Genomic DNA, 14,354 nt, shown 5'->3' with positions numbered 1-14,354 from the left:
GTTAACATACACTTTGTGATTACAGCAGACGCTGTCATAGAAGAGGTATTTTTATATTTGGTATGAATCTTAAATGCCACTGTTACATGCTGAACATACAGTATAGCTGGGTTACAAAAACTTAAATAATGGATACTTTTTCATACAGGACCTTTTGTACAAGATCATAAGCTTCTACATAAAGGGAATTTATTTACTATGAGAACTACAGTTACTAAAGGATGATACTTTGAAAAAGTGCACTAGGAAACCTGGGTTAGACTCCATACCTAAAATGACATGTTTTCTACTAAAAAAATACAAGATTACTTTTAAACAAAACTAAGGCTCAAAACTCTCCCAGTCACACAGTTTCTCTTTAGAAAAAAATAATGCAAATACTAATTTGTCCAGTGTCTTTCTTGTACTTGCCAGAAGCAGAGATATACATAATTTATTCACATGCAGAGCTGCAAACACAATTTCACATGACTTCACCAAAATAAGAGCATAAAAACTGTACTGCACCTGCAGAATACAGAGAGAATCACCCAAAATTCTGCACTGGTGGTTGTGCCTTCCAAAGAGCAGAATCTAATCTTTAAGCTGAAATAGAAAACTATTTTGCAGCAACATGATATTACATTAAGTGCATTTGCTAAGAAAGTCAGTTTTCAAGATGCAAAAGGGGCTGATACTGTAATCCACATGGTGAACGGGTTTCTTCATCATATAAAAATATCATGACATTATGTTATGAGCACTTAAAAAGCCAACAGAACAGAAGCAAGTCAAGAATAAATGAAATCTCATACCAGCTGGGAGGTTTAAATCATTTGTTAGGCTGATTATGATGCACTAACCCTTGCTATATTTTTTTCATGTAAAATTAAAATACATTCAGGTGTTTGACTTGTGTGTTAACTGTGGTGAGAACAATTTTCTTCCCTGGGACAAATATTCCCGGATAAGCATAAGAAACTTATCAATAGAAGAAACTTATCAATAGTGTGCACTTATTAACTCTGGCATAACAAGCATCTGTTTGTCTTTTACTGTTTTATCAAAAATCAGTTAGAGTAAGCCGCATTATCCTCACCAAAGTTTAAGCAGATTGAGGGAGTGGCTTTCTATTAATGGTCTTTGCAGTGTAGCCTACTTAGCCCCGTGGTAGTGTCCTCTAAAGCTCAATTACTCTATTGCAGACTTTGTTAATAGAAACCTATCTCAGAAGTGACTACACTGTGCATGAAAGCATCCATATTATATTCATCATCAAAGAGCAAAACCCTCAGCGTTTGCATCTCTGGTAACGTTTGCATCTCTGGTAGCATTTGCCTTTTCTACATCATCATCTGAAAGAAAACCCCAAAACATTGTCATAATTAGAATGATAATGATTTTCAATTAATTTCACGAATGGATTCACTCAGAAGAACAGTTAACCAATTTTGTGAGGTATAAGAAGCACCAACACTAATTCATTGGTGAAAGGCAACAGCTGCTTGTTCTGCTTCAGCACGGCAAAACAGGAGTGTGACAGCCATGGCCAGCAACATGTATTTTAAAATTATAAATATTATATCTATTTGCTATTTAAACATTAATTGATCATCTTTAAATTAAAAAAAAAAAAGCATTTCCATTTTTATAAGAAAAAAAAGAAGTCACAAGACAGACCTCATGTTAAGACAAAATTAGGTATGGATACAGACAGATATATGGCCTCATCCCTGTGTCTGATAAAATCTGCCAGATGAAATCAAGACAGATTATAAGGAACTGCAAGGTCCAGGGAGCAGCTGGAGAGGTGTGATCCCTATAGAAGTTAGCACAGATCTTGAGGTGCACTCACCATTGCAAAGGTATCCCGGTGTGACCACAGACCCCTGGTCTTCTTTACTGGAGTCAGGAGAGGGAAACAGTGGAGCTGGGACTGTCTGCCAGAGAAGGAATTCTCTCTGTGAAGGTCTGCAATCACTGGTGATGAAAATGCTAACTAATGAAGGAGGATTTTCAATGAATAGGTGGCCTAAAGCATGGCAAAAGGCCTAGATTTCTGGGAAGATATAAGTGGCTCTCAATAGAGGTATTCAGAAAAACAGCACCACGGTGAGCAGAAAGGCTGCTGAACTTCTTTTTCCTACGCTATTAAAGCAGCATGGATGAAAATTATTTAACCCACTGGCTAGTTTACATGAAAATTACCAGAGGAATTAAGATCTCAAAAGTATGACATTCCTACAATTTGAAACAAAGCCACAAAATACACATCCAGGCAGAAAAGAGATGCTTTGCACACCACTAAACAAATACTAAACAACCCCTATTCTTACCTGTTGTGAGAGCTAATACAAACCCTCCAAACAATTAGAAAAGCTTCAATCAGGTCTTAGACCTCCTCAGGCACCTGGAAAATCTGTAGGACACGGCAATGCAGGACTCTAGAGCTTTGGGTCCTGCTGCTAGTTAGTTCTTCAAAGCACAGAACAGGGTGAAGATGAGGGACTTCAACAACAAAGGGACCTGTTGGGAAGGTACTACAGGGTCATTACAGTATAGAAACATAGAATCATAGAGTGGTTTGGGTATTAAGGGGCCTCAAAATCATCTCATTCCAAGCACCCTGCCATGTGCAGGGGGACATCTTCCAGTAGACCAGATTGGTCATAGCCCAATCCAACCTGGCCTTGAACATTTCCAGGGACTGGGCATCCACAAACTCTTTGGGCAACCTGTTCTGGTGCCTCACCACCCTCAAAGTAAAGAATTTTTTCCTAATATCTAGTGTAAACCTACTCTCTTTCAGATTTCTTTGAAACCATTCCCCATTGTCCTGTCACTACATGCCCTTTTAAATAGTCTCTCTCCATGTTTCTTGTAGGTTCCCTTCAGGTACTGGAAGACCATTGTATAGGGAAAAGTTTTGTAACCAAGCAAATAAGTGACTACGTCAAATCTGGAATATCTTTTAGTTTTAATCAATGCGGGGTAAACTGACTGAAAACACAAGACTAAGGGCAACTTGGGTGAAAGATTATGAGAAAATATTACTTGTAATTCCTAGAAAAAGAGAATAGAATTAAAAACAAGAAAGGTGACCAGTAAAGCTGTCAGCTTTTCTGTCTGCTTTCAATTGCATTAAGGCAATTGTTTGTATAGATGCTCTGCAAACAGAGCAAAGGATTCAGCTTTAAGAGCAAAATAAAAATAAATCTTTTTGCTGGATTATTTTTAAGCTGGATTGGTTCCCTGATCCAAATCACAGCTCAATGAAGAAACAGTTGTGCTGGCAGTACGGACGGCTGGGGGCATGAGAATATCTCAAGCCAGTGTCAGCCAAGACTGCCCTGTAAAAACCACAAACTTAAGATTTGCTCTCCACTAGGTTATAATTTATTAAAAACTCCAAAGAGAGCAATCCATTTTCTTAAAGAAATAATGTGAAGGGTATAAACACAGACTACCTTGATAAGAAGAGAGAAAGAGTATCACAAGATAAACGACTAAATTGAGAGCTCTTCAATGATCCTGAAACACTAGAAGGAAGTATATGCAAGTAAAAAGTAGGTCAAATTACTAAAGGATGAATTTTAGGGAAGAGTGAAAGTATGTAGGAGCAAAATCAGAAAGGCCAAATCACAAAATGAATCTTGGTTAGGACCAGAAAAGGAAACTGAGACAGCCCTAAAGGAGGAGAACGAGGAGGGCAAAGGGAAGGGCTGTACCCCGGCTCAGCGGGGAGGGAAAGCTTTCAGATGCACCAGTGAGATCAGCTTTCACTAAAAGATACTATGTATTTTGATTTCAGCAAAGCTGCTGATGCTCATTAAAGGTGATCTAGGCAAAGCTGTAAGAGACTACACGTTGTTTACAGTTACTAAGTAATGTTAATAATTATTAAGTCCCACGCCTGAAGGATGTATGAAATGCTAAATCTGTACCAAAACCTTTAATATTCAATGCATTCATTAATAACTTTGATCCTGGAAGAGTTCAGTTATTGTATATGTGAATGTGCAAACTTAAAAATGCAGGACCTGCAACATGGGATTAAAATTAAAATTACCTTGAGAACAATCTATGGAGGGAAAAAGAGCGTGCTAGTGAAAACCTGCTGAGTGAAACTCAACTTCACTAATACAAAGGTGGAAGCAACTACATAAACAATATTCTGTGGGAAAGGATTAGGAAAACAGCAAATCATGCACTGAAGATGAGCTGTTACACATCATCTTGTGGTGTGGAGGAGATTAGAATCATCACACTGCTGATTCCTGGCACCAGTGTAGAAGAATAATGTCATTTGGGAGTCATACAAAATTATGCTACTTTAATATGACACAATATTAACCAAATAGTGTGTTTTGTTTTCGAAACCAGAAAAATTAGCAACTACATAATATAACTGGAGAAAGTCCAGACAACAGCAACTGTGACAATCATGAGGTCTAGGAGAAAATAATGAAAGACAGAACCTGCTTGGGCTAAAGAAAAAAACTCAAGTAAGACAACACAAACCATCTTCAGACTTCGGAATTTGCTGCAAAAAGGAAAGCCATAAACCTTTCCCATCTTCCCTGAGGAAGCAAGACTTGAGCTGCAGCAGCTGCAGAATTTCTATCATCATTTAGGAAAAACTTGCTGGGAATAAATCTGATTTTGTAGATCTTTTCCACCTGTATAATTTGAGTGCTAATTTAGGGCAATCATTATGATATGACACTTTTCTTCAAATCAAGTGTTATAAAATCAAACACATTTGGAGTTAGGTTTTTTTTTAAGTGAATTAAGGTATTGTGATGCACTTGTTTTTGTTTTGTAGACATATATAAAAAACCCAAAACAACCAACAACACAACTGTAAATGCTGACAAGATCCAGAAACAATATTTTTTATTTTTTTCACCATTATAAAATATCCTAATACCTTTATACATTAAAAAAACCATAATCATTCCAATACACTGTATTGTATTTGTATGGAGAGTATTGTCACTGTTAAAATTACTTCAGAGACAAAGGTGATCAACATAAATGCTACATTTCCTTAAAAAAAAAAAAAACCTGCATTTTTATTTAAAATCTAATTCAATTGCTTGGAACAATGCTGAAAATAGAAGTCTGGGTACAGAACATACTCATTTTGTTTGGAAGTTGGAAAAGTATCTGTATTTTTGTTTTTATAAGCTTTATCAGCACTTTTGGAAAGAAAATAATAACTGTATTCACTGAGTAAGCATAATATCTCTGGAATTAAATATACTGTCTTACTGGCTAGTTCCCAGCTTCAATTGTAAGGTAGAACTGACACTTACTGATGCATCTAGGAGAGTAGATTCATAGCACAACATATCTCAAATATTTAAGTAAATTTTTTGCAAAAGAAAAAAATCCCGTAGAATTATTATTTCCATATTTACACTACCTTATGTGGATTTACAGTATATCAGGAAAAAGTGTTATGTTCCTGTTCTGGAAGTCACACAACATTATCTGTGTTAAAGTTATACAGAACTATATTTATAAACTTTAATTTAGAATCCAGACATAAAAATAGGCATAAAAGTTGTGGCTGCTCATATGGAGCCAGGAAAGACCTATTTGCCTTTGAAATTCCTACACTGTGGCTTCTATACCACCTTTACTTCTCTATTTCTGCCTCCCACGCAGAAGTCCTGTTTATGAACTCCTCCAACACAATGTGTGCAGCTCATGGAGCTCATCAGTTAAGCATCCTGCCTCCATTCTGCAGAGTACTTGAGAACATTCTTCAGAGCTTGCTTTATTTGAGCAGAGATATCTTGCAGATGTTTAATTTAAAGCTCGTGTGTAGTCTCACTGAAGTAAATGGGATTACTGAAGTACTTAAAGTAATTCCCTGCTGAATCAGGCTTTTATGGGTAAGAATAAATGTGCCTAATTTTTATTCATGCATCAGATATCTATAGACTAATAGTTTAAACTCAGCAGTTTTGTATCCAGTTAATGTTAAATCTCTGGAGTTAGTGTGTCTTCACCTGCTGCATCTACCATCCCTATACCAAGGACCTTTTTACATAAAACCCCACAGCACAGTTTTTGCATACATACTGTCACCATGCACTCGTGTTTCATATATATACAGTGTTATCAGACCTAGTGCTGTGATTACTTCTTTGTAAATGATAAGTAATCTGCACCTGGCCCTCATATTTTCTGAGTGTTACATGTATGAGAGACTTCAGAAAAGAACTCTTATAATGTAGATTAAAAAAATAGCGGAAGCAATTCTATTTATTTTGGACAAAAGAGATAAACTCATTCATAGACCTATAACTGCTTACTTCCTGTATCTATGGAGTTGTAGAATAATTTTTAACTTAATTCTGGGCAGAAGGAAAGGAAACAAAATCCGTGGATCTAAGGTATTTAACACATACATGCTAAAGATTGCATATGAACAATACTTACACCGCAGCCAGAAGGAAACACATATGGGCACGAACTAAAGTTGAGGCTTGTCAATGCAAAATCTGTCAGAAAAAAAAAACACCAAAAAACCTCAAATAATAAATCTACAACCTTATCAGCAATGAGACACCTGTGATGTCTTACATCATCAAGACCTGGCTGACTGATGCTAAGAGTTCTCTGCAAAGCACTTCTATTCTCACATGGATCAAAATTTAAATTTTCAGCAGGGAATAAGAAAAGGCTGTCAGTGACGAATTCATCATCAAGTGTCAAGTTCATTTAAATTGATTACTTCATTTTAATGAATACACCTGAAAATATAAACCACATGCTAAATTACCACTGATTTTAGCATCATTTGCAGATCACTAAAAAAGGAGCCACTGACACACGTGTGATAACACAAGAAAAATAATACGATTCCCTCCTAAAATTTTCATTGTTTCATCTCTGGCCTATCTGATCTTGTTGATTCATCTAATCTAATATTAAAACCTGTAAAATTTAAACCAAGGGGGTAAAACAAAGGATTAATAGGTAGATGCCTATTTCATTTATGCAACGATACAACATCTTCTACTGTACAGATGTAGGGACTCAAGGCAGCCCCAATTAGTTAGAGTTTTGGGATACCATAATAGACATTAGATCAATAGCTTTAGGGATAAACAATTTATCGTCAAGTAACACTACAGTGACACATATGCATCAGGAGTGCAATTACCCAGGTCATTACAACAGCAAATCCAATTATTCACTAGTACAACTACTGAGGTGGAAATGACAGCAAATCCAGTAATTCACTGATACTCAGGTTGGCAAAGGACTTGCACAACCATGATTATTGTCCAGGCCATTAGGCAGCAGAACATGGCTGCTTCTTCAAAGAAGCAGCTCAGATCCACAGAGGGGCTAAGACAATCTCATACTCCCTCAAGAGGCTACCTCTTCCACTGCCAAGTTGCAGAAGCACTGTCTGGACTTGCTAACCTGTCATCACTCTCCACCTCTGCTCCCCTCTGTGCTGGTTGTGTCCCTGCTATGCACAGGGTGTCATGTAAGGCAATAGTGGCTTTACACCTCCGTTGTGCACACAGCACCCAGAAACACCATGTAAAGCAATAGTAGCCCCCCAACAGATAAACCCAATGCTCAACAGCTCCAGTTCAAGCGCGACAACTCATGTACTTCATAAAAACTTCTCATATAATAACACGCAGTTATAAACAGGAGACCTCAACAACTAGTTAATTGTTTACCAGTATCAGTTATTACGCATGCTGACTTCCAAAGGGTAGTTACCCACACCCATATAAAATATCTCACTCTTCCGAAATTCTGTTGGAATGTGACAGGGCTTTATCTTGTGTCAGAAGAAAAAAATCAGAAAAGAGATTATTAAAGTGAAAATAGTAAACTCCTCAAAGCATACGTGTCATGACAACTATTGCTTCCAATCTTTTTCTTGAGTAAGAAATGCAAGACATATAGGGCATAAAATCTGATGAGGTCAAGCAATACTCAGAGGATGCTGTACCACATCTTATTCAGCAATCCCACCCACTGCAACGTTTTCAGACTTCCCCTCCGTTCTCAATAATGGCTTTCCAAAACTCTCAAATTGCAGTGAAGGTCTCACTACTCAACTTCAGAACGCTATACAGCCTTGTTCAAAGATATGTTAAAGACTGCATGCCTGTGCTACAGAAACAACATTCCTGTATGGTTTTCTACACTCCAAAACTATGGAATAAAATTCCCCGGAGAAAAAAGGGGCACTGAAAGCTTCCCCATCATCTCATGGACAAGGCACAGGTCTTTGATGGTGTCTTTTTTTCTTTGTACATATGTGTCTAAATACATGTGCAGAGTCTTCTACCTATGCATGTTCAACCAGAATTAGAAATCCTCTTATTGGAACAGAAACAAGGCTTTATAGCACACACTTCTTCCTATGACAACAGACAACAGAGGCATCTATCAGTTATGGTGCTCAACTCTCCCCTAGAACGAGATACTTTGGCACTGAACTGTGTAAGCATGGCATAAAAATGTACACAGAACAATGTGCTGTGAAGGACAAAGCTTGAAAATTTTAACTTCAATGGATATGTTTAGTATGTGCAATATTTTAATTTCATTTAGGTTTATGTCAAAACTGCGTATAACTGGGCTGAATTCGGCATAGATTTCTGAAGCTTAACTGTTTCAACTTCCTATGCCTTTTGTTCAAATCCTTCATTTACAATTATGTTTCTGGTTTTACTCATTACTCCTAACATAGCTATTGCTATTTCTCCATGTTTCCAAATCATCTGTGTCCAGATAGTACCACTCTCCATGACTGACAAGGATGATTCATGCTTTTAACAAAACCCCCATTGAAGAGGAACATTTTATTTCAGATTTTCTTCCAGTCCTGGATTGTGAAAGAATAGAAAGCTAAGATGCCCTATGACAAGAGGTTTCAATCCCTTCTCCACTATTCTGTCTACTGTTTCTACTCTTCCATGTTTCTCCTGTCATTTGCTCTTATATTTCTATCTGATTATCAAATATCTGGCAAAGGAGGGCTTGGCAGGATTTAGCGCCCTTCAGTCACCCGTCGGCCGTGAGGCTGATAGTATAATGAGAGTGACTTATGAAGTTCACAGCAGCCTCGACACCATCCACGTTCCTTTTACCCCTCATTTCTCCACCCGTGGAACACGGTGAGCTCCACGTGTGGTTTGGAAAAGGGACAAACCACAACTCGGCTCTGAAAGCCAGTCTTCAAGCTCAGGGAAAGCGAAAAGTAAAAAAAAAAAAAAAAAAAAAGCAAATGAAGACTCACAAGTAGCACTCGAAAGCCCTTTCATTTTGCCTGCGTTGCAGGTGCAGCTGCAACCTGTTCGGGAACCCGCGGGGCGGGCAGCGCCGAGGCAGGGCAGGGCAGCGCAGGGCAGAGCAGGGCAGGGCAGGGCAGGGCAGGGCAGGGCAGGGCAGGGCAGGGCAGCGCAGCCGGAGCGCGGAGTCGCCGCTGCCCCCCGAGCACCGCGGGGGCCCCGGCGCGGTTTGCGCGCTCCCGGTCTCGCCCCGCCCCGGGACACGCGCGTCCCCGACCACCGGGGGGCACCTTTTCCCGGGAACGAAGGGCACTCGGAGACCTCCCCCGGGGGCAGCCGCCTTTGCCTGGTCGCTCCCGGGGGAAGAGCCCATCTCGGTGCGGCGGCAGCCAGCGTAGCCCGCGGCCCGCCCCAGGGGCGCGCACCTGCCCCGCGGCTGCGGCGGCGGCCACACCGGGGGCGGAACCGGGCGGGCGCGGAGGGGCGGGCGGGGAGGAGCGGGGGGCGGGCGCCGCTCGCCGCCGCGAGGCTGCGGCTGGGCTGGGCGCGGGCGGCCGGCCGGCGGAGCGCTCGCAGTCGCGGGGAGCGCCGGAGCTGTCGGCGGGCGGGAGGGGAAGGCAGGGCAGGGCAGGGCAGGCGGAGCAGGGAAGGGAAGGCGGGCAGGAGGCGGCGGCGGCGCCGCGCTCGCCCCGCTGCCCTGGATGACGGGCGGCCGGTTCGACTTCGACGATGGCGGCACCTATTGCGGCGGCTGGGAGGACGGGAAAGCCCACGGGCACGGCATCTGCACCGGGCCCAAGGGGCAGGGCGAGTACGCCGGCTCCTGGTCCCACGGCTTCGAGGTGGCGGGCGGCTACACCTGGCCCAGCGGCAACACCTACCTGGGCTACTGGGCGCAAGGCAAGCGCCACGGTCTGGGCGTGGAGACGAAGGGCAGGTGGATGTACCGCGGCGAGTGGTCTCACGGCTTCAAGGGGCGCTACGGGGTGCGGCAGAGCCTCAGCACGCCGGCCCGCTACGAGGGCACCTGGAGCAACGGGCTGCAGGACGGATACGGCGTAGAGACCTACGGGGACGGAGGTGGGCGCCGGCGGGGGGCGCCCCGCGCGCGGCCGCGCCGGGGGACGGGCGGGCAGGAATGGGGGGGGGGGGGGGGGCGGCTGCGTGGGCGCGCCGCGGGAACGGCCCCTCCTTCCACCCCCGCGCCCGCACCGGGGTCTCTCCCCCTTCCCTAGCCCGAGGCGGTGCGCCGTTCCCTATCCGCCCCCGAGGCCCGGCTGGCGGCCAGGGAGCGCCGCAGGTGCTTGGCGCCCGCCCCGCCCCGCTGCGTGAGGAGCCGCCCGGCCCCGGCTGCGCTCCGGGAGGGCTGTGCTGCCCAGGCTCGGCGCTTTCTCCCGGCTAGCTGGTAGAAATCCGTATTACGGCCGCCTGCAGACGGCTTTCCTTGCTCCCCGCCCGCGGTAGCGATGGCGGGGGCGGCCAGAGGCAGGCGAGCCCCGCCGCCTCGCTGTCTGCGCACCGTGGCCGTGGGGAAACGGCAAGAACTTAATAACAGAGCCCTTGTGCGGTGGTGCTGTGCGGGCAGGGGTGGCTTTGTGCGCTCAGCTGGTAAACAGGAGACTGAGGGTAATGGAGTGGGTACGCAGCTTGCGTAAAATCAATGAAACTTGGGTCCACCCTCATGTAATAACTACTGTTTTTACCGAAATACGGGATAGTTTAAAGCATACTGCTCAAAGCTCGAGGTGTGTAGTGAAGTTACACAGACCTGCCTCTCACACCCTTCACCACGACAAAGCAAATGTTCCGGGGCTGAGCTCTCGGTAGGCGTGCGGAGGGAACGGGGCGATCCGCCCTTCTGCTGAAGTCGGGAACGGTCAAGAAGTCAGGGTTCAGTAAGGTCACTGAGGACTGGACCTCACTGGAGCCCTCAGTTACAGTTATTGTACTTCTGTCACTTCATGCTTTGCACGCCAAATAAGCCTGATACTCTTTAATTCATCCTTTGCTGCTATAATGTCGTTGGCGTCAGTGGAAGTGCCACCTGCAACTTCTGTAGAGTTGCTCTTCAACTTGGAAAAATCTAACAGGTTTGGTAAGACTCATTTCATTCAGAAAACGAAAAGTACAATGGGTTTTGCACCTTTCTCTTGTTTATGCATATTTGTAGCTGTCTGAAAATTGTTTTCTGGTGTGGAAAGTTCTGATGTTCAAAGTCAGCTGAGATGTGTGTTTGTGGATTAAAAAAAAAAAAGGAAAACAGTACCAAAATCAAAGTATGAAAGAGATCAGGATTTTATTTTCACTTTCACTATGCAATACACTTTTTATTTTATTTGTTTTAGCTAATAAATTACACGCAGAAGAACAGCTGAATTTGCAGTGCCATCTTTTTTTTTTTATTTATTTAATTTTTAAATTTTTTTTCCTGGAAAAGTAAATTACCATTCCAGTAAATCTTCTAGAAATCACCTTTTCAAATTCAGGTTCTTATTAATAAGTTCTTTTTTCTTTAGACTTCTTGTGGATTTTTTAAAAATCTTAATATAATACTGATTATTGGAGGTAAATTCTCTAAATTTTTAGACTTGGAACAGCATATGAAGTGTGCGGTTTACACTGCAAGATTTTTAGCCCTGTTACCTGAAATCTGTTGTCATAGCCTCAGACTTTTGCATGTTGTAGTTCATACAAACAGAGGGTGAGAAGTCCCATTGATTTTAATGAAAGTACTCATGAATGAAGCCGAGCAGTACGTCATAGATGTTTGCAGATGTGTTTTTGTTTTTGTACTCTGGAAACAATAGCTGTACTTGCACACCAGAAGAATGCTTTTATAAGGGAACCAGATTTACGTATGTGTCTTTAATATACTTTCAAATATTTGCAGAAAAGCTCTCTTGATGACCCGAGAATACCAGCATAGGGAAATAACTCTTTAGACTCTGCCACTTGCCAGTTTGTTTTCAAACTTAGTGTACTCTAGGCCTCTTTGCTGCTATTTTTTTCTCTTTTTGTTTCTTTCCCTAGTATATTGTTTTAGAATGCACTGGTGGTATTAGGAGATGTGGTTTAGGGAGGGGAAAGGAAAATAAGCATTGACAGTGTTCCTCAGTGTTTCTACACACAACACTTCGCACAACATGAGTGATAAATATCATGCTGTGTTCAGATGCTTAAATTTGTCACTCAGTCTAATCTCTGGGGAAAACACTGTGAGTTATAAACCATGATCCTCCGTTCGTTGCATGTGATTATGTAGGGCCTTAAAGTGTCCTGTCAGACCGTTCCCGACGGCAGTCTGGATTTTTGTGCCTCCTTTAAACTCCCTAGGTTTGTTGAATCTGTGCGAATCTGCAAACCTACCAGAGCTTTTCTTATGCAGGGACTGTGGCCTAATTTGAAACTTCAGTATGTCTAAATGAGTTATTTATGGTCCTTCCAACAGTAGCAATAACTGGTTGTGTGGTCGTGTTCCACAGAGGGAGATCAGTGGCAAAAGCACCCTAAGCAGAGGTCATCAGTAGTACGTACGTTCATTGATTTCTGAGAGCTCTTCTTTCTAGGTCTGTACTTATCTAACATTTGAGTCTGAAAAGCATGCAAAAATCTTGATATAACAACAAATTTGTTAAAGCACAGAATATGTAAGTAAAGGATGAGAGCAAATGCAGTAGTTAAATGGGTCCTTGGCCTTTCAGTTTTTTTCACAGTGTAGTTTTAAATTTTAGCTGCAAGTGGGCAATGACATTTACAACTGTCAGATGCACCAAAGGTGTTTTAGAAGGGATAGCATAATGTAACTCTAAGGAGACAGGTTAGGAAATTGTATCTTGGAACAACTTGCCAACAAAAAGAAAAGGAAAAAAAATATACTTTTTAATATGTGTGAACACCTTCTCAAAGGAACCAGTTAAACACCAGATAGATGATCAGTAGAACTTGTGGCTGAATGTTTCAAGGGATAGCAAGCCTAGCTTTTGAAAAATCAGTGCTGAACAATGTTATTGTTTTATGGTCAAATAAAACTTTAAATTAGATCGATAATTACAGTGTTAAAATTAAAATTTTAACAGTTGACCCTTATAGGAACTGCTTTTGACAGTCAACTACAGTATAAAGTGAAACATGGTAAGGTGTGCTTGTTGATATATCATTCATATTTATATCTATATAGAGAGGTAAATAGTGCATATGTTTGTATCTTCATATATGGGAAAAACTTTTTATCGCGTCTTATACATTGTAGTATTTGATTATTTTGAAACATTGACATACTTTATCTTGCTCATTTAAAGATTTCTATTTTTTTTGTTGTTGAATAAGGTGATGCAGTTAAAGGCTGATATAGTCAGTCAAATTACTGTGCAAGTCTCTTGTATCTGCATTCTGAAAACTGCCCTCCATATGCCTTTAAAATACTTTCCTTTATTTTTCAACTTATATTTTAAAGGAAAAGCTTCTCTTTAGAAGAAGTTGGCATTGATTTTATTTCCCCAGTAGAAAGAAAAATTGGACTAGTGAATAGCAGCACATCAATTGTTCTTGTTCTAATGCCCTTATGAACAATAGTGATCACTTCCATTTCGTTATAGAGTAGGGAAAAATACAAGTCCTAAATTAGTTAAGTATTTTTGAGCTTTCCATGTTTATTAATTAAAATATTAATATGAAAAAGGCTGACCCTTTATGCTTTTATAAAATTCTATACTGAAATAAATTGATTCTGCTTCAAATAGCAGAATCTGACATTCAAATAGCAACATGGAGAGCCATAATTATGAGTTACTACTCTAACGTAATATTGTGGTATAATCAAAATTAGACTTAGATTTATTATTTCAAAATGAAATTAAATGGTGCAGAATGTTAGATTATTATATACAGCCATAAGTATGTGTAGCCAGATTCTTAGCTCCAGCATATCATTGGAATACTAAGGAGATCCCAGAAATAATTAGGGACAAAATGAAGTAATTTATGCTCATAAAATATTAATATATTTCTAGGAAATGTCTGTTTAATAAAACAAAAAAAAATTACAATGTGGCTGTATATTTGCAGTATTTACAGAATACGTCATACCAGTGCTTT

The 14,354-nt window shown here is 41.2% G+C and overlaps 2 protein-coding genes across 6 annotated transcripts in view; one reads left to right on the top strand and one right to left on the bottom strand.

Moving 5' to 3' along the window:
• The window catches only part of GDAP1 (ganglioside induced differentiation associated protein 1), a 32,743-nt gene extending 22,514 nt beyond the window's left edge, over positions 1-10,229 (bottom strand). The window contains exon 1 of one of the 2 annotated variants that reach the window (XM_051769043.1): positions 10,142-10,229. The gene's annotated coding sequence lies outside the window, so the exon portion shown is untranslated. Of the gene's footprint in view, positions 1-9,550; positions 9,756-10,141 lie in introns of those variants that run through there. The other variant, XM_051769049.1, reaches the window with a different exon arrangement.
• JPH1 (junctophilin 1) overlaps positions 9,839-14,354 on the top strand; it is an 82,738-nt gene continuing 78,222 nt past the window's right edge. The window contains exon 1 of one of the 4 annotated variants that reach the window (XM_051768665.1): positions 9,839-10,340. In XM_051768665.1, coding sequence (XP_051624625.1) covers positions 9,962-10,340 — 379 coding nt within the window. In that variant the 5' untranslated portion in view covers positions 9,839-9,961. The remainder of the gene's footprint in view (positions 10,341-14,354) is intronic. The other 3 variants (XM_051768646.1, XM_051768637.1, XM_051768657.1) reach the window with 3 other exon arrangements.

This window comes from Manacus candei, unplaced genomic scaffold, assembly GCF_025592945.1.
Source record: "Manacus candei isolate 608988 ecotype Guabito, Panama unplaced genomic scaffold, ASM2559294v1 h1tg000008l, whole genome shotgun sequence".
NCBI classification, from domain to species: Eukaryota; Metazoa; Chordata; class Aves; order Passeriformes; family Pipridae; genus Manacus; species Manacus candei.
This window is presented reverse-complemented; position numbering and strand designations above follow the sequence as displayed.